Raw genomic sequence first — 19624 nt, 5'->3', positions numbered from 1 at the left:
TCAGCAAAGTATGGACCACAGGCCAAACCTGCTTTTGTGTGACCCATGCGCTAAGACTGGTTTATGCTTTTTTTTTTTTGAGACGGAGTCTCGCTCTGTCGCCCAGGGTGGAGTGCAGTGGCGCGATCTCGGCTCACTGCAAGCTCCGCCTCCCGGTTCACGCCATTCTCCTGCCTCAGTCTCCCGAGTAACAGGGACTATAGGCACCCACCATCACGCCTGGCTAATTTTTTGTATTTTTAGTAGAGACGGGGTTTCACTGTGTTAGCCAGGATGGTTTCCATCTCCTGACCTCGTGATCCACCCACCTCGGCCTCCCAAAGTGCTGGAATTACAGGCGTGAGTCACTGCGCCCGGCCTGGTTTATGCATTTTTAAACGGCTGAAAAATAATCAAAGGAAGAACAATATTTTGTGATGTGTGAAAACTACAAAATTCAAATCTCGGTGTTCTTAAAGTTTTGTTGCAACACAGCCACATTTATCCATTTAAAGCAACACTGGTGTTTTCACATTACAACAGCAGAGTTGAGTAGCAGAGACAGAGACTGCATGGCCCACAAAGCCTAATCTATTTACTATCTGGTCCTTTACAGAAAATATCTGCCAATCCCTGCCTTAAAGGCTGGGCCAGGTCAAGGTCATACATAACAGCATTCTACTGCAGCTTGGGTCCCAGGGTATTTAAAAATAATTTCCATTAACAAAGCTATCTTTATAATGAAGTCCACTCAAAGAAACGTCCTGCAGTTTGGGTTTCAAAATTGTGCCAAGTAGGATTCATATAAGATGCAGTTGTGAAGCTCCTGGAGTTTAATTTGCCTAGGAAGATGGTAACATCAGGTTTTCTCCACCACTACTTCAACTTCCTCTGAATTCCCAAAGTTAGTGACCCAGAAGGAACTGCTCACATCCCCTAATCACCTGTCAGAGGATCCATGATGGAGCACAGCTTCCTGCAAACCTCATGCTTATTTTACATGGAAGCCCTCAAACAGAGTGGCTTCTGGGTCCTGCCACCTGACTGATGAGGAAGAGGCTAGAGAGAGAGCCCCAGCAGGCAGTAGGTGCAGCTTCCTAAAATCAATCAATATTCCCAAGACACTTTCATAATGGGATTCTTCTGGCCCCTGCCACCCTCCCTTGGTATCTTTTCTGAATGCCATGGCTGAGAAGCCTGAGGCCTTGTCTTCACATTATAGTCAGGCCTAAGTGGGAAGGTGCCTGAGAACAGGCTTTGTGTCCCAATAAACAGAAGTGCCAGGGGACTCTGTGATTCCCACCTGCAAAGTCTGTTAGTTTGGCCTGAATCACTGAGCAAGACCCAGGCAGACAGCAAACTTCCAACAGTTCCCCCTCTCCCAAAGCTCAAGATTTGGATATGATTATAAACCATTATGATTCCTTTTACTGCCAACATAAAAAAGTCTGGGCCCCTGTTATGGGAGCTCCCTTTTCAGAAACGAGAGACATATGTTATAAATAAACAAAATAAAACAAACATCTATGTTAAGTCCAATAATTAATTTAGCAGCAGAAAACACAGAGACAGAAAAAACCACCTGGAAGGGGTATTACTCAACCCATCCAACCAAAAAGCACAAGAATGCATGTGGCATCTGCATTTGCTTTCCAAGCAGTGAAACAAATGAGTCATTTCATGTACCTAGAACCTCTTTAGAACTAGGTTGAACTGTAGGTAAGGGAGACATTTGGAGCAGGTAATCCTACCCAGAAGGCAGTGCTTCCCTATCTGTCTCCCATCACAGCTCTAGGATATGAACTAGTATATACATACGCTAATATATGACAGCACACTAGGGTAGACAAGACTGCTAGTAGGTGGCCCTCACGGAACTGGAGCCAGACTAGGTGGCCCTGAGGGCTGAGGCTCATTATCTCAGACATGGGCTAAGCAGCTCCGGTCTAAGCTGCCAACTGCAAATACACAGTGGTCAAGATGCTTGACAGTTCTGAGGCTATGACTTTGGAACTAGTAGGTCCCTAACTCAACAAACAATCACCATACTAGTGCCGTATACTCAGCTCCCATTCATTCTGAAGGTCATCATGGTAAACTGACTTCTTGGAAAGGTGAAACTTGTGGTTTACACACTTATTCTGAACCTAAGGGCATGATGTGTAAATAAATCGTACCCCCTCGCACAGACTCATCTCTACTTGAGGCTAGTTTAAATGGATTTTTTTTTTTTAAAGGACTGCCACCAAAAGCACGGACATAGTGGTCTGAGGCAAACAAAGCATCAGAGAACAATTCTGAACAGTAGGCTACTCAAAAAAGCACCAAGGAAAAATGGATTTTTGTGAGGGCAAGGCAGGCAGTAGGGGCAGGAGAACAAATGCAGTGACTTCTGAATAGGGCCATTTAGCTGATTTATAAATGACCTCACCAGAGTCCTTTGCTGTGGGAGATTGATGTGCTCCTCCTTCCAAAGCTGGGGTCCATCACCTTGTTTTCGGGGGAACCAAGGAATCAACTCCAAGGGTGCAAAGCCCTTATTTTCAAACCTTAATTAACTGGAACCTAATTAGGACTTTGGAGGATTTTCTTTCCACTTAAAAGGAAAATGTTTTTCTCTCTCAAGTCAGCGTGGTGTAAATGAAGGCAAAGGGAACACAGGGTGATTTGGATTTCTTGCATATAAGCAACTCACTTAACCTTTAGGAGCTTCAGCTCTCTAACTGATAAATTGAGAGGGCCAATGAGACAGATATCCAAAGCCATTTTCAGCAATAAAACTCTGATTCTGAGACATGCCAACAGATCTTTAACAATAATCTGAGATCATTCTTCTATTTTGACAATTATACCCCATCCTCATATGAGCTGGGATCACCTGACGGTCTTCTATAGTTTTTAGAGTATTTCATACATTTAATTCAACTGAGCTTTGCAACAAACTGGTGGGGTGAGGTCTCTAAAACGTTACGACAGAAACTTTCCTGTGATGTGCTTCAGTAGCCATTGGCTGGTTATTCTAGAAGTTAGAAAAAGAAGGGAATCAAACAGAGGCGACAAACCCATCACCAGATGTTTTAATTTATATAGATGTATATGCATTCATTAATTTTTTTAAAACGTAAGGCTTTCAAAAAGGGAATGCTAACCAGATTTCTACTAGTCTTTTCTGAATAAACTACACTTGCAATTCACTGTTCATACTTTATCATTTGGTTTCTTTTTTTTTTTTTTTTTGAGACGGAGTCTCGCTCTCTCACCCAGGCTGGAGTGCAGTGGCCGGATCTCAGCTCACTGCAAGCTCCGCCTCCCGGGTTTACGCCATTCTCCTGCCTCAGCCTCCTGAGTAGCTGGGACTACAGGCGCCCGCCACCTCACCCGGCTAGTTTTTTGTATTTTTTAGTAGAGACGGGGTTTCACCGTGTTAGCCAGGATGGTCTCGATCTCCTGACCTCGTGATCCGCCCATCTCGGCCTCCCAAAGTGCTGGGATTACAGGCTTGAGCCACCGCGCCCGGCCTATCATTTGGTTTCTTTAAAAATAATGAGAATTTAGACATTTATGAAGCAATCTGAATACAGAATGCTTACTGGATTTTATAATTATCCCCTGTTTTACAACTGAATTTTTAAAGACTTATCCTTATCCAGGTCTTTCCAAAACATTTAACTTAGTTTTTTATAAAAACAACAGCTTCTTTTTTATGTTAGTATTTGATCAGTTTCCCTGATATTTAGTTAAACTGCATAATTACAACACTACAACTGGCCTAGCCAGGTTTGAGAATACACATACCACTCCCCTGGTAGAGGCCAAGGGAGAAGGCAGTACTAGACAGCCGGTGCCACCTGCTGCATCACTGATCACTGTGTTTTACAGAGGGAAGGAGACTGGCTGAGATATTGTGGGGATGGACTAGAGCTGGGGGAGGGAGGTCATGGATAGAGAGACAGATTTTGGCTCGTTAGCATCCAGTTAGTAGTTAGATTCACAAGAGGTCACTCAGGGTGGGAGTATGGATGGAGAAAGAATAAAGCGGGGGTAGATCCCAGGGAATGAATGCCAACCCTAAAGTGGTAAGCACAAGAGGCATCTTGCAAAGGGGGCCAGCAGGACATTACTGGAGATGTACAAAGAGAAACAGAGAACCAGGAGGTGGGTTTCAAAGGGCCTGGTGTAGGTCAGAAGTCTAAGAAGCAAGAACTGTAAAGTGTCCTTGGACTTGACAATCAGCCAGCCACCTGTAAATGAGAACTGGAATGTGTTTACACTCCCATGAACGATTTCTTAAAGGAAGGAAAGTAGGTTTTCTGTAATCCCCTATGCCTTTAGTTTCTCTTCCACCACGTCTGCTGTCTTCTTCAGCGTCCGCTCTGCCTCCTGTCTCCCTGTCAGTATTCTCACATAGACAGGGCTGCTCAGGCTGCCTGAGCCCAGGTCGGGGAAGGAGGAGCAGGAGAACTCCAGAGGCTACCCTGACTCTGCCACGCACAGGCAGGACAGGTCATCCACTGGTCCCGAGGGCAGCCACTTCTTCCTAGCCCCTGGGCAGAACCTCTTTGCAATGCCTGCTAAGAAGCATTTGTGCAAGGCTATTGCAAAAGGTAGGATAAAATCAGAACTTCAATCAGAGGGCTTTACAAGGCCTTTCAGATTTCTCCCAGCTGACAGGCTTAGGGAAAGAAGTCTGCATTAGGCAGTCTGGTGAACAGTTCCACATTCCTACCCACCTCATTTCAGACACATGGAAACTTCCCAGAGCACACACTACAAGCAAGGAAGGAGAGTTTGGGTAAGAAATATAAATGAAGGAGAAAAAAAGTCCATAATACAAAACACAGTCTCTGCTCTGTAATATACTGACAAACAATGAAGAAAGAAATCCTGGGTCCTAATAGTTACTGACTCTCAGACATGGAAATTCAAGCAGGTTTAAGTGACAGCTGCCTAAGTCCCAGAGGGCTGCCAGCATGGCTGTGAGATTTCAGAGTTATCAATAACAATCCAGGCCAATGTGTTCTTCAATAGCCAATGTTCTATAGCAGGGGTCCCCAACTGCCAGGCCACAGGCCATACTGGTCCATGACCTGTTAGGAACTGGGCCGCACAGCAAGAGGTGAGTGGTGGGTGAGTATGACCACCTGAGCTCCGCCTCCTGTCAGATCAGTGGCGGCATTAGATTCTCATAGGAGTTCAAACTCGACTGTGAACTGTGCATGCAAGGGATCTAGGCTGCACACTCCTTATGAGAATCTAATGCCTGATGATCTGAAGTGGACGTTTCATCCTGAAACCATCCCCCACCCCGGTCTATGGAAAAACTGTCTTCCACGAAACCGGTTCCTGGTGCCCAAAACAACGGGACCGCTGTTCTACAGTCTCCTCAGTTCTCTGCTTCTTCAGATATTAATCTGGAATTTGTTAACAAATAACTCTTTTGGGAGATGAGGTATAAGAAGAAATACTTTTTTTCCAAGCCTTCGTATCAGATACTGGTCAGCTGCCTCCTAAATTTCCATGCCTCCTATTCTTGCCTCCATTAAAGAACAGATTTGAGTAGAGACCTGAGGTGAGGATCACAGACTGGACACAGCCTTACCAGGGAAGACCAGCTGGGGGTTTTGGTCAGAGCTACCCACACAGACCCACTCTTTGCCTTGGCTCATGTCATTAGGCCTCGTGTACCTGTGGAATCATACAAAATACAGAATATTCTGCATAATATCCTGTATTTGGAGAGTGAATGGAAGTTAGTTCCTGCCGGCCTCAGAGAACAAGATTTTAGTGTGGTGACTGGGCAAGGAGAAGGAAGGAAGAATCTAAGCCTGCCAAGCTGCCCTCATCCATGCTGGGTTCAGGCACGAGTCAAATCTGTTGGCTGCACTAAAAAAACATGTACTGACCTGATCCAAACGAAGTGCGCCGTCCGCAAAGCGCTGCTGGCGTAATTGCTTGGCAATTTGGTGGAGATTCAAGACGGCCTGGTGTACCTCCTCGCTGCTATGCTCTGGGGAAATGGGGGGCAGCTCTTTCGCAGGGATTTTCTCAGTTGGGCTTTCAATCATGCTCTGTGCATGCTCGTAGCTAAGTTTGGTACAGGAGCAGATGATGGTCCGGCCAAACCATTCATCAAGGATCTGCAAAGATGGACAGATTGTGAGGGAATTGTGAGGACCAATTTTTTCAGGTTTTTCTTCCTTCAACCATTCATCCATACACATTCAACAAAGATTTACTGAGCACTGACTGTGTGCTTGGAATGGTGGCAGGTTCGGGCTAGGTACCCAGATGAATCAGCATGGAAACTGCTGCCCTCAGGGAGCTTAGTCTCCACCCGGCGTGGAATTATCCAATGGGCAATGGACGCCTATGAACGGTCCCCAAGGACACCAGTGGCACAGATAAGGCATGCTGGAGGCTTTTTCATTAGTTTCGGTGAGTGGGCATCAATGTTGACACTGAGGGGAGTAGAGGAGAGAGCTGCCAACAATGTGGCAGACAGGGACTCTGCAGGCTTGGGAACAGCTCAGATGTGGGGTGAGGGAGAAGGGGAAGGCGGGGCCACTGACAGAAAGAGGATGTCGACACTGAGGGGAGTAGAGGAGAGAGCTGCCAATAATGTGGCAGACAGGGACTCTGCGGACTTGGGAACAGCTCAGATGTGGGGTGAGGGAGAAGGGGAAGGCAGGGCCACTGACAGAAAGAGGGAACACAGGTGGAGAAGCAGGATGGGGCTAGAAAGAGAAAACCCATTCTGACTGTTCCATTTGGGGCACATATGTTGAGACAGAAGTCTAGAACAGGCTTCTCAATCTCGGCACTGTTGGGCTGACTAATTCCTTGTAGGGCAGGGGGCTGAACTGTGTATTATAAAATGTTCAGCAGTATCCCTGGCCTCTATCCATTGGATGTCAGGAGCACCTCTCCCTACACCACGTTGATAATCAAAAATGTCTCCAGACATGGCCAAATATCTTCTGGGGGAAAGCTGGCCCAGGCTGAGAACCCCTGGGCTTGAAGGAGATATATCCAAGTTTAGTGGTGGTGCCAGCTGAACGGTGGGATTACTACTGAGGTGCACTTCATTATTATTTTTACTTCTCTGTATTTTGTATAACAAATATGTATTACTTTTTTAAAAAGGGCATTAAAACATTTTGGGGACTCCTGGGTCTGAGGTTCAGGGAGAGATGTAGGCGAGGGGATCTGGCAGGCATTCGGATGTGGGCCTGGACCGTCTGGAGGTGGAAGGATCTATGGAAGAAAGGGCGGTCGGGAGAGGCGGGGCTGCTTGGCCTAACACCTCCTTCATGTTAAGGAGAGACGAGAAGCCAGGGAATGAAAACAGTAGAAAAACAAGAGAGCTGAGAGAGACAGGACAAAACCCAGGAATGTCCCCCGTTAGGAAAAGCAGGAGAAAAGAGCTTTAAGAAAGGGGACTCAAAGGCAACACGGGACACTCAGAGAGCCATTGCTATTAGACAGGCATTGTTCACACTCTCCATATGGCAACTATTTAATTCTCATAACAACACGATGAGGTAGGAATTACGCTATCCTCTTCTTCAGCTGAGGAAGCTAAGGCATAGAGAAATTAAGGAATTTGCCCAAGGTTACACTGCTAGAGACTGGCAAAACTGGGAACTGAACCCAAGCAGTCCAGCCCTAGACTCTCTCTAAACCACAAGTGTATGTCCAATGCCACTTGGATATCAAGGAGGAGAAAACAAAGACAAGCTCCTGGCATTGAGCATTTGCTGGTTGGTGGTATTTAGGAAGGCTGTTTTAGGAAAATATAGGACAGAGGCAGAGTCACACTGCAAAGGTTTAAGGCATGTACTGCAAATGGATTCTGGAGATGCTGTGAGGAGGGCTTTAGCTCTTCTCACTCCCAGGGCAGCCAGAGCTTCGGCCTCCCATCAGCCTCCTGCACACATCCCCTATGCCACTCAAACAGCTACATCTTCTGTGTGTGACATGTGAAAAAGCCTGGGAAGCACCGGGTTAAGGATAGGTGGAGGCATTGGAAGTGGAGGCAATGCAACCAGTGTGGATGAACACTTCCAAAAGGACGGGAGGGAAGGAGCGCTTTGGAATGAGCAGAACAGAGGGCTATGTGGCGGTTGTAGGGTCAAGAAGAGAAACCAGCATTGAAGGAAGATTGAAGACACAAGAGAACAAAAGGGATTTTGGGCCAAGTGGAGGCCATCCATCCTGGACAGAGGAAGCGTGGCCTGGTGGGGAGGAAGGAAGGAAGGAAAGGGGAGGAGACCTTAAGGGGAAGAAGAGGGAAGTGGAGAGCATGACTATCACAGAACCCCAATCTATGTAGTCGAGCATGAGGCAAAGAACAAAGGAGGCTAGGTGGAGTTCGAGGGCCTGAGGAGAATGGAAAAGCTCTGAGATAAATGCGTGGAAGTGTATTTCCTGTGCAAGAAAAGGGAGGGAGTGCCAGTCAAGAGTAGAACCTTTTACCTTTTAACCTGAGCTTGCAGACATCCCCCTTGCCTTGCTCTTTAGCAGCCAACTCTTCTGTTCACAACCTCTGAGACAATACTTTCCAAAAAGCCAACTGAAGAGTCTGTAGGCATTCCCCATGGGGAAGGCCTGAGCCCTGCCCAGGAGTTGTTCACACTACAAAGCCTCCAGGGAATACAGCTTCTGCCCTGGAAGGCTGGAGAGACCACTTTGGTACCCTCACCCTCCCTTAAAGGAAGCATAAATACTCTCGAAAAATGGCAGCCATGGGGTAGAGGAAGAGAATGGTGGCAACTACTCACATTTTTGTCCAGAGCAAAGTCTTATAAGAGTCTTGAATCTGTAATCACTGACTTTAACTTTTCTTTAAAAACAATCCTGAAACTATTCTTTCCATATTATTCCAAGAACTACCACTATCCAAAGACATAAGGGATTCAAATAATCTCACAAGTCTTCCACTGTGGCAAGCAGGTCTGAATTTGACTCTCAGGAAGCATGTGTGTGCTGTGGGCAAAAGCAACTGTAGAGTCAATTCCAGGTACCACCTGACAGTCCCAGTGGGGAGGGCCACGTGCAGGTCTCCAGAAGAGTCTGAAGAGCCCCTTTTAGGCTCAGCCAGGCTTGTCCTCCTCGCACATCCACATTTCCTGAAGAGCTGCTCCAGCCTCCTCTGGAATGACAGGGCCATGACCTCTTCATTCTTGTGGTCTCAAGGGTTTCCCCTGGTGATTTAGCTTGCTTCCTTTTCTACATTTTGTTCCAAACCCAGTCACTCCTTCTGTGCGTCTACATCGTGCTGTACAGTCTGCCTTCAGCATGTTCAGGAAATGTCAGTTTCAATTCTATTCCACCGTTCTCTTTCACATTTCACAAGTGGTCTGGAGGTTCCCTCCAGCATCCAGGATTCAGGTCACAGGGTCTGCAGCCTCCCAGGGTCTGTGGTCTTTTTCCCAAGTGAATGCTCCAGCATAGGGCAACCACTGCACCCTGATCGGGCATCTGTTTTCACATAAACCATGGGTCAAGAACTGCTTTCAAAATCTAGTGAATTTTGGTCAAGCATGGTGGCTCATGCCTGTAATCCCAGCACTTTAAGTCAAGGCACGTGGACTGCTTGATGTCAGGAGTTTGAGACCAGCCTGGCCAACACAATGAAACCCCATCTCCACAAAGAAAAAAAAAAAATTAGCCAGGCATGGTGTGGTGCACGCCTGTAATCCCAACTACTCAGAAAGGTGAGGCACGATAATTGCTTGAGTCTGGGAGGTGTTGGTTGCAGTGAGCGGAGATTGTGCCACTGCACTCCAGCTTGGGCAACAGAGTGAGACTCTGTCTCAAAAAAACAAAACAAACAGAAAAAAACTTAGTGAATGCTCCAGGCCCTCTTCCCTGAAATATTTATGCATAAAACTTAGCAGCAAGTTCCATGAGGTTCCCAGACACCCCTGTGCCCTGCATGCCCCTGTCTCCTGGCTCTAAGCACATCTCTGTAGCTCCCTCTCACCCCTCTGATTGCTGGCCCTGACGAGGAGCCCCTTGGAATCTTGAGGTATTCCTAAAATTGATTACCTGAGACTTGCCCAAAGCAGCAGCTTGTCACTCTTTACCAAAGCCTGCTCACTGCCCACGGTGGCACTGGCTATCAGTTCATTTGAGCTCCCTTTTTTTTCCTTAATGGGCACCTCTACTTTGTTTCCTTATCAGTCAAGACAGATATCCCTTCCTAACAGCACATAGGAACACTACCAAATTGGAGACTGCAGTGCTGATGATCACTTTCCCATAGCTCTTTTGCTTCACTTCAGTCCTCTTCCTTAATGCCTGCAACCCTGAAAATCCATCCCAACCTTCTCTTTAAATACACGAAGGGCTGAGGTAGAAGCTTGAAGAGCCATCAGGAACTTCCTGCTCAGGGACAGGGACCTCTGGCAGCCGAATCTACTCTGCCTTAACACAATCCAGCGCTTCTGGGAGTCATAGCTGACATGTACTGAAAAATGATTAGGCCAGGGAAAGAAGGCCTGAAACCATCCTCTGCAGAAGCCAAGCAGAAAAGAAAGGAGCCTGTTGTCGCCTGACACAGAGAAAGGCAGCAAGAAAGCAAAGATCCAAATAGAGGGGGTCCTCAGAACAGCCAAGCTCACAGTATGGAAGGCAGGCCTCTCTGGATGGAACACCTCATTACTTTCCAATTTGGAAACTGGATTCACATCAATGCCCAGTGCATAACCACAGCCAGTGGCAGAAGACAAAAGGACAGAGTTTTTCATGGAAAAAGTAGAAATAGCAGGGGGAGCTTCAGAAACAAAACCCTTCATACCGAAGATCATGTCTTTCCTCTTTCCTTTCTTTTTTTTTTTTTTTTTGTTTGAGAGAGAGTCTAGCTCTGTTGCCAGGCCAGAGTGCAGTAGCACGATCTGGGCTCACTGCAACCTCCGCCTCCCGGGTTCAAGTGATTCTCCTGCCTTAGCCTCCCAAGTAGCTGGGACTACAGGCACGTGCCACCATGCCCGGCTCATTTTTTGTATTTTTAGTAGAGATGGGGTTTCACCATGTTGGCCAGGATGGTCTTGAACCCCAGACCTTGTGATCTGCCCGCTTTCGCCTCCCAAAGTGCTGGGATTACAGGCGTGAGCCACCATACCTGGCCCCTCTTTTCTTTCTTAATCACAGGATTTGGGTCATCTTCTGTAGGCAGGTGAGTTTACTGCACATACTCTGGAATATCACTGTTCAGAATGTCAAGTTAAATACAGTGCCAACACCGACTGAAGGCGTATTACTGGGAAAAACCTACTGAAAAAGGAGTAAATGATTATCTACCGAAGCATCGTAATTCAAGGCCTACCTACTGTACTAAGTAAGACTGGAAGTAGTCTAACACTAGGAGTATTCTTATACCTACTACTTCTAAAATCTCCCAGCACATCTGGGAGGAGTGCATTGTTCAGCCCATTTTACAGTTGAGAAAACAGGCCAGGAACTTGTCAAAAGTCATACAAACTCCTAAGTGGCAGCCAAGACCAGATCCAGTTAAAGACAGACCCAAAATCTAGTGTTACTTTTATTACATTTCAGGTAAAGGTCATAAATTAGACAGAGGCAGATGATGAAGTAAAATAAACCAAGTATGTCTCAAACACATATCAACTTCCTATATTGATACAAAAGTATGACCACCTCCTTTGAAAATTATTCAGTTCCATTCAAATGTATTTTTAAATTTATCCTCTGAAAAATGTCAGCACCTCATTAAGATATATCTCTGGTTGAAAAAACTGCAAGTGGGGTTAATTTATAATCTTAAATAATTAGGTACAAAATCACTTCTGCAGCAGCTCCGGGCTTCTGTATGCAAAATATTTTGTTCAAAAAACATACGAGGAAGAAAGAAACCTTTTCCTGACTGGAACAAAACCAGGCTGTTTGGAGTGATGGTGGGTGGGAGGCAGAGTGGATTTTGGCTGCTTCTTAGAGCTACGAACACAGGGCAATCATCCTTAGTAGGGGCAGCCCTGCAGTGAAAGAAGTCAAAGGTGCCAAGCAGCAAGTGTCTGAAAAGGACTGGGCTGAGAGAGGACGGGCTGGAAGAGAGCAGAGAGAGGCAGGTCAGGCCTGTGGTGGAAAGGACGCCAACTTGCTAGGGAAAGTCCTAGCAACTGTAGACGACAGAGACAGTGGGGTGGCTACAGCAAACAAGAGGCTCCTCCACAAGCCCCAGCCCTCGCACTAGTGCCACTATCACCGAGCAAAGCTCAGGCTTCCCCTGAAATAGGAAGAGATGAACACAGTAAGATTAAGGCGTGACTATCTAGACTGAAGCACCATTGCACACAATCCACTTACACCCAGAGGAATGCTCGCTTTCTCTTCACAGGTGGCTCACTGCAACTTCCGCCTCCTAGGTTCAAACAATTCTCCTACCTCAGTCTCCCAAGTAGCTGGGACTACAGGCGCCCACCACCATGCCTGGCTAATTTTTGTATTTTTAGTAAAGATGGGGTTTCACCATGTTGGCCAAGCTGGTCTTGAACTCCTCACCTCAGGTAATCTGCCCACTTCAGCCTCCCAAAGTACTGGGATTACAGGTATGAGCTACCACGCCCAGCCAAATATTTGTTTATTTATGTATTCATTCATTTATGTTTTAGAAACAGGGTCTCGATCTGTTCTCCATCTGATCAAGTGATCCTCCTGCCTCAGCCTCCCATGTAGTGGCAAGGCAGAGAGGAATTTTGATGTGGCAAGGGGGACTTCAGCAGTTGAAGTTGGCTAGCCTCTCTGGTTTCCAAGAAGAAGAAATGAAAAGTACTTGGGAAAATGATGGGTCTTAAAGGAAAGAGGAGTGGAAAGCAAGGCTGAGGTTGAGGAACCCAAGAAAAAAGGCTTGGAACCTAGTGACAAAAAGATTCCCAAGTAGCACTAAAGGTTCAGCTGAGAAAGCCCGAACTGGTACACACCATAGTTCTACAATGTCCAATTCTCAGAATGGAATGAGTTAAGCAGGGAGGAAAAGATCTGCTCAGCTACAAGGAAGAGGCAGAGGCTTGAAGGATATGAGAAGATGGCAGGTGGGGAAATTCAACCTTGACTGATGTCAAGTCCCTGGAGCTGGGGAGAGGGCCTGCAGCACAGCAGAGAGCTCGGTTATACATCAAAGGCAGCTTCTCTCCTGTGAGCAGCAACGCTCCAGGACATGAGAGGAGAGGCTGGTTGCAAGAAGACTCTGGAGTCCATGCATTTCTAGCACAGAAGACAGGCAGAAAAGAATGAGGAAAAAGTTACCATTGTCAGGACGTTTTATCTTTTATTCTGAATGACAGATTGGAAAGTTTTAATGGAGAGACAAGGCTTAAGATTCAGAAGGATCACTCTGACAGCTGTATGCAGAGGAGACGACGTGGGGCAAGGGCAGAGGCTGCAAGGACAGTCAAGAGGCCACTGTATTTGTCAAGGTGAGAGAGCATAGCTTGGACCCAGGTATTAGTGCCAGTAGTTAAGGAAGGGGGCTGATTCTGGAGGCATTCAGAAAGCAAAGCAGCGATGACACACTGGCAGACTGTGTGCTGCACTGGCAGATGCAGCACGAGAGAAAGACCAAAGTCAAGAATCACCCCGTGGTTTTTGACCTAAGTAAATGGCTGAAACAGGTGACTTCCATAGTACACTCTGGGTCCTGACTAATCCTATACAGCACACAGCAGGGATGTCACAGGAGATACAAACTGAGGAGAGCTAATCAATTGTGAAACCCTTCTTTTATTTTTCTGATCTTTGGCCCTAAGATTCTAAGGTTCTAAGGTCTAAGGACTTAGTTACTAAGTCAGAGAATAAGGCGCTCACAACCAACATGTGAGAAATATGCTAAAAATAAATTATTCAGCGTTTATTGACCTAAAAGCCTGAGCACTAGCTTAATGAATGCATACATGTCCAAGATTTTCTTGTGAGTGTTTAAAAAAAAATTTAGTGGGCGTTAAGAAAACTTTGGAACAGTCTTTCTATAGCTGACCACGCCTGCTCCAGAAAGTAAGCCATTCCAATAGACTAAGGAAAAATACACAGCTTTCTCCACTTCAACTCCAGGTAAGACTGGTGGCTACGCAGCAGCTATGGCATGATGCTGTTGGCCCCACTCTGGCTCCTTCTGAGTCCAAGCCAAGACAAGTCACCACTGCTTGCAAAACCAGCCTCAGACTTTGGCCACACAGGCTTCAGAGACCCTCCTCTTCATCACTGGGTTCCTGATGCAGGGCTACCCCTTGCCCGTTGGCCTTCTCTGGCTCCCTGAACCTCCCATCTGGTTCCGAACTTTGCTCCCCTGGCCCTTGCTAACCTCAAGCTTTCCTTGCCAGTGTCTTGAAGAAGCACCATCCCTTGGATGTAAGTCTGGAATCTGACCTCTCATTTCATGCATCTTGACTGTGGGTAAGAGATACTCATCCCAGGACTAACCAACCAGGTCTACCTCTCATGTGGTTGCTTGGTCCAGGTAGGGTGTTTGGATAACCATAGTACAAGGAGTGTGGTTAGTGGGCTTTGCCCTACAACCCTGAGTCTAGTCCAAACTCTCATTACTTCCAATCTGGCTTGGTTTGCACTGAGGCCCACAGCCCCTCCTGGATCCTGTGCCTACTTCACACCTGCTCTCTAGTCCCTAATGCCAGCGGCCTGGGCACCAGACATTAACTCCAACAGAAACCCCAGAGGCCAACTGAGTTACAGTTTGCCACTTTCTAGTGCTTCTTTTATGACCCTCATATTTTAGAAGCTCATTAGATTGGGCAGCTTTTTATTTCTTGGGTCTGACCTTGGCAGGCATAATTCAGACTCAAAGTTCTTTTCTGTTGACTCAAGTTAGCTTTCTTCTATGGGCTTTTATTTTCTGTTTAGTTAAACTTTCACAAAAATAAGCATTTATAAAAATATAAAAGCTACACATGTTTTCAAAAAACATTAGAAAATACAAAAAAGTAGAAAAAATTACTCATAGTTTTACTATCCAAACATAACCACTATTGGCATTCTATTTTATTTCCTACTGTCTTTTTCCATTCATTTTTTTCCCCTATGCATGCTCCCACCCCCACCAAAATATGATTGCTGGCATACTGTCCTCATAATTCCTTGTTTTCGGATAGCGTTTGCCTCTTAAATCTTAAAAAAATCTTTAAAAGGGTCCTTTTTTTTAATGAACCAATATTTAAGAGCCATAAAAACCAAATATAATGTGTAGAACTCGTTTTAATCCCAATTCAGGCAAATCTATGGGAGAAAGCAAGGAAATCTATTATGGACTGGGTTTAGAATGACACCAAGGCATTAGTAGTCACTGTTAGGTGTGCTGATGGCATTGTGCTACATAAGAAAATGTCCAAAATTTTTACAGCTTCATACTGAAATATGTCTGAGCAAAATGACATGTCTGTGGTTTGTTTCAAAATACTTTGACAATGAAAAAAAGTCTTGATAGTAGTTGAATCTGGGAGGTGGGGAGGATGGGTTTATAGTGCCCTTTACTTTCATGTATGTTTGAAATTTTTCACAATAAAAATATTAAAGTATACGTAGTTCAAATAGTTTTAAAGTCTTGTTATGAAAAAAAGCAGCCCCCTGTCCCTCTCTGTTACTTCCCAAGAGTAATTACTTTAACCTCTTCTAAAAGAGTATTTGGGTGTTAACTTTCTATATAACCTGTCTGCTACTTCCTGATTTTTTTTTTTTTTTTTTGGTGTTATTTGCAAACTTTTCACTACAGAAGATAATTTATTTTTCCTTCCATACACACTCCCTCCCCCACCATGCCCACATAACTATTCAAGTCCTTAATCCTCCTAATACATGACAATGATCAGAATTCATTTTATCAATCTACTATTATGGTTACATAAATACTAAGTGTTACTTTTCTATACGACTTTTTATTCTCACTGGAATTAATAACTGTCTTTTTATCAGCTTGATTTCTCTGTGTGCTATATATATTAATCTACTCCAAACCTTCCACCAACTATTCATTTGGTTCTCAAGGTATGGACCATGTACCCCTAGGAATCCCTGAGACCCTTCCAGGAGTCCAGGAGGTCAAAACTATTTTCATAATAATACTAAGGCAGTGTTTGTCCTTTCCACATGCTGACATTTACACTGGTGGCACAAAAGCCCTCGTGGGTAAAGCGGCTGCCTTGGTGCAAATCCAACAATGGCACCCAGCGCATCTGTGGCTACTGCACTCCAATACCTCATACTTGTATCGAACAACTGAATGCTCTCACCAGAGGAGTAAAGATTATTAATTTTATGATGTCTCAACCCTTGATTGCTAGTCTTTTTCACTTTTGCTGCATGTAGAAGCACGCTGGTGGTCTTGAGGAAAAGCATTTACATAACTGAGTCGTGAACTGATTGCTCATTTTATGGAACACCATTTTCACCTGAAGGAACAACTGACACACAAACTATAGTTATTTAGACTCGGGTATTTTGGGGAGAGTGAGCACACACTCTGGTGTCTGTTTTGTTTTTGTTTGTTTGGTTTTTTTTTGTCCACACGAGGTCTCACTATGTTGCCCAGGCTGTGCGATTCTCTTGCCTCAGCCTCCCAAAATGCTGGGATTACGGGCATGAGCCACAGTGCTCAGCCCCGCCCCCCCCTTTTTTTTTGAGGTAGAATCTTACTCCTATTGCCCAGGCTGGAGTGCAGTGGCGTGATCATGGCTCACTGCAGGCTCGATTTCCCAGGCTTAGGTGATCCTCCCACCTGAACCTCCTGAGTAGCTGGGACTACAGGCGCATGCCACCACACCTGGTTAATTTTTGTATTTTTAGTAGAGACAGGGTTTCAATATGTTGCCCAAGCTGATCTCGAACTCCTGGGGTCAAGCAATCTGCCCACTTCAGCCTCCCAAAGTGTTGGGACTACAGGTGTTAGCCACCGTGCCTGGTGCAACCAACTTCTGAGAAACTATTAAAGTCTGGTGTAGTACAAAAATGAATAGCCACAATTATCTGAAAAAGTTATTAAAATGCTCCCTTCTTTTCCAGCTACATATCTACATATCAACCAAAACAACTGATTCCAACAGACAGAATGTAGAAGCCCATGAGAGGATCCAACTTAGCGTCTTCTTTTTTCTTTTTCAGATGGAGTTTCGCTCTTATTGCCCAGGCTGGAGTGCAATGGTACGATCTCAGATCACCGCAACCTCCGCCTCCTGGGTTCAAGTGATTGTCCTGCCTCAGCCTCCCAAGTGGCTGAGATTATAGGTGCCTGCCACGAGGTCCAGCTAATTTTTGTATTTTTAGTAGAGGTGGGGTTTCACCATGTTGGCCAGGCTGGTCTTGAACTCCTGACCTCAAGTGATCCACCTGCCTCGGCCTGTGAAAGTGCTAGGATAACAGGTGTAAGCTACGGCGCCCGGCGCTTAGCATCTTCTTTAAGACAGACCTGAAGGATAGTGTAGTAGCTTCGACAGGGATACTGACTATCTGGCCCTTTACAGGAAAAGTCTTTCAGCCCTGATCTAAGTGATTCCTTCACTTCTTTCCTGTATTGGATTATTTGTTTCCTGGGTCCCATGTCTTCCTCTTTCTTCATTTACTCCTCCTTCATTTTGGTGAAGCACATCCTCTGGTGGCTTCCTGAGAAAGGGTGTATGAGATGGACATTTTTGTTGAAGCCTTGTATGTCTGGAAAAGCCCTTTCCTACTCTTTTTATTGATAGCTTTGTTGGGTACAGAATTTTGGCATGGAGATCACGGTCCTTCAGAAATTAGAAAGCTTTGCTTCACTGTCATCTAATTTCTAGGGTTGTGGTAGAAAAGTCTGAAGTTATTCTGATTTCTGATTTTATTGTATGTCTTTTCTTTGTCCACAGTGTTCTGAAATTTTATAATGATGTGTCTTGATGATGTGTCTCTATACCTGTGCTAGGCAGTATGCCCTTTCAATATGGAAAATTATATCTTCCAGGAATGGGGCATTTCCTAAAATTATATTGTTGATCATTTCTTTTCCTCTGTTTACTTTGTTCTCTATTTCTGGAATGGTCATTGAACAGATATTGTATATCTTGGACTAGTCCTCCAATTTTTTGTCTTTTCTATATCTTTCTGGGACAACTCCCAACTTTACCTTTCAATAGATATCCTGAATCTCTAATTCTTCTAACCTATGTTTAATTCCCAAGAGCTCTTTTTTTCCCTCCAAATGTTTCTTTTTTAAAGTATCAAGATTTTGTGATACAGCTATTTCTTTTTTTAAAAAATTCCCTAAAGACATAAGTGCTAATTTCTTTTCCCTGCTAGTGTATTTCGTTCTAGTTGCTTTTTCCTGTGTGTTTTCTTCATTTCCTGTTTGTTTACTTTTTTCCTGTTTGTTTGTACTCCAGTTGAATTATACATATACTTAAGAGCCCAAGGGCTAAGTGTAAACTCTGGACAGGGCTTCATCAAAGTAAAATAAAGCTATTGTTGAATCAATGCATTAGTAATAGCTTCCCTATTTCATATTAGAAGCTTCTTTCAGGTTGTCTCTTCATATATGGAAATGAAATCCTAAAAAGCTCTGACTGTGTGGGTGAAGCTTATTAATAGTCTGTAAACTTTACTGTAGGGAGAGACAGCTGGGCTGTTGATTGGGAAACTCTAAAGGTTAGTATCTTTATGTTTTTATTCCTCGCTATTCAGATTCCTCAGAGATTTTCCCATGTCCCGACTCATGGATATAGGCCTGGCGACCAGAATTCTGGGGCTGGCAGCAAAAAGAAAGCTGATACTCTTAACATTCAATATGCCAACAGTCACTCAATCTCCCCCAAGGTATCACTACCATCAAGCATGTTTGATGTTCTCTAGTTCCGACACCTCTTACTTTACCCTGTCCAGAGAACACATTTCTGATCTTCCGCTAAGTTACAGGAGGGGCAATTTTTTAAAATAAACTTTCAATACTGTTGTTAGCCTCATTCTCCCCCACCCCTCCCCCACCTTCTAGAATTATCTGGTACTGTCAATTTCTGAATTGTTTAGGGTTCTTCTGCGTAAACTGGGTTGTTTCTTGGCTTTCTCTATTGCTGGCTCAGGATTCAGCTTTCTCAGGACTGCTAAGTCAGTTACACTCATCCATCTGCTACCCAGATTCCAAAATTTTGTTGCTGTTGTCTCCTCTCCCACTCTCTTTGTCCTTGTGGGTTTATGTCTTTAAAAAAAATCCCTTTACTGTTGTTTTAGTGAGGTTTTGGGAGGGAATGAAAGTAAATGTGGGTATTTGATCCTCTATCTTTATTTGGAACCTCTTTATAATTAAATATCTTTTTTTACTTCCATTTAATATTACAGTATAAACACTTCCCATGTTCTTCCATGGTCTCTGTCAACAACTTTAATAACTGCATATATTCCATTGAGAAGGCACCAGAGCTTACTTAATCAGGACCCTACTTCTGAATGTTTGGAGTTGTTTCGGTTGCAGGAGGGGACTAGTTTCTCTTTCATGTATCTCTCTCCTGTCGTTCCCTATGATATGCATAGGCACATCCCGATAACAGGCACAGACATCTTTTTCCCTATGCTTAGGAATCCCTGCTGACATCCTTCTCTCTGTTCTTGGTCTGTGGTTTCACCACCTTGTGCCTTGATTATAGCACTACCTTGCTAATTCATC

The 19624-nt window shown here is 44.8% G+C and overlaps 1 protein-coding gene across 1 annotated transcript in view; it reads right to left on the bottom strand.

Annotated features, from left to right (window-relative positions):
- Positions 1-19624, bottom strand: part of LOC105473922 (DIS3 like 3'-5' exoribonuclease 2) — a 374047-nt gene that overhangs the window by 61560 nt on the left and 292863 nt on the right. The window contains 1 exon segment of the mRNA XM_071073554.1: positions 5883-6116. Coding sequence (XP_070929655.1) covers positions 5883-6116 — 234 coding nt within the window.

Source organism: Macaca nemestrina, chromosome 11 (assembly GCF_043159975.1).
Source record: "Macaca nemestrina isolate mMacNem1 chromosome 11, mMacNem.hap1, whole genome shotgun sequence".
Taxonomy (NCBI): Eukaryota; Metazoa; Chordata; class Mammalia; order Primates; family Cercopithecidae; genus Macaca; species Macaca nemestrina.
The sequence above is the reverse complement of the archived record's forward strand: the minus strand, read 5'-3'. Positions and strand labels throughout refer to the sequence as shown.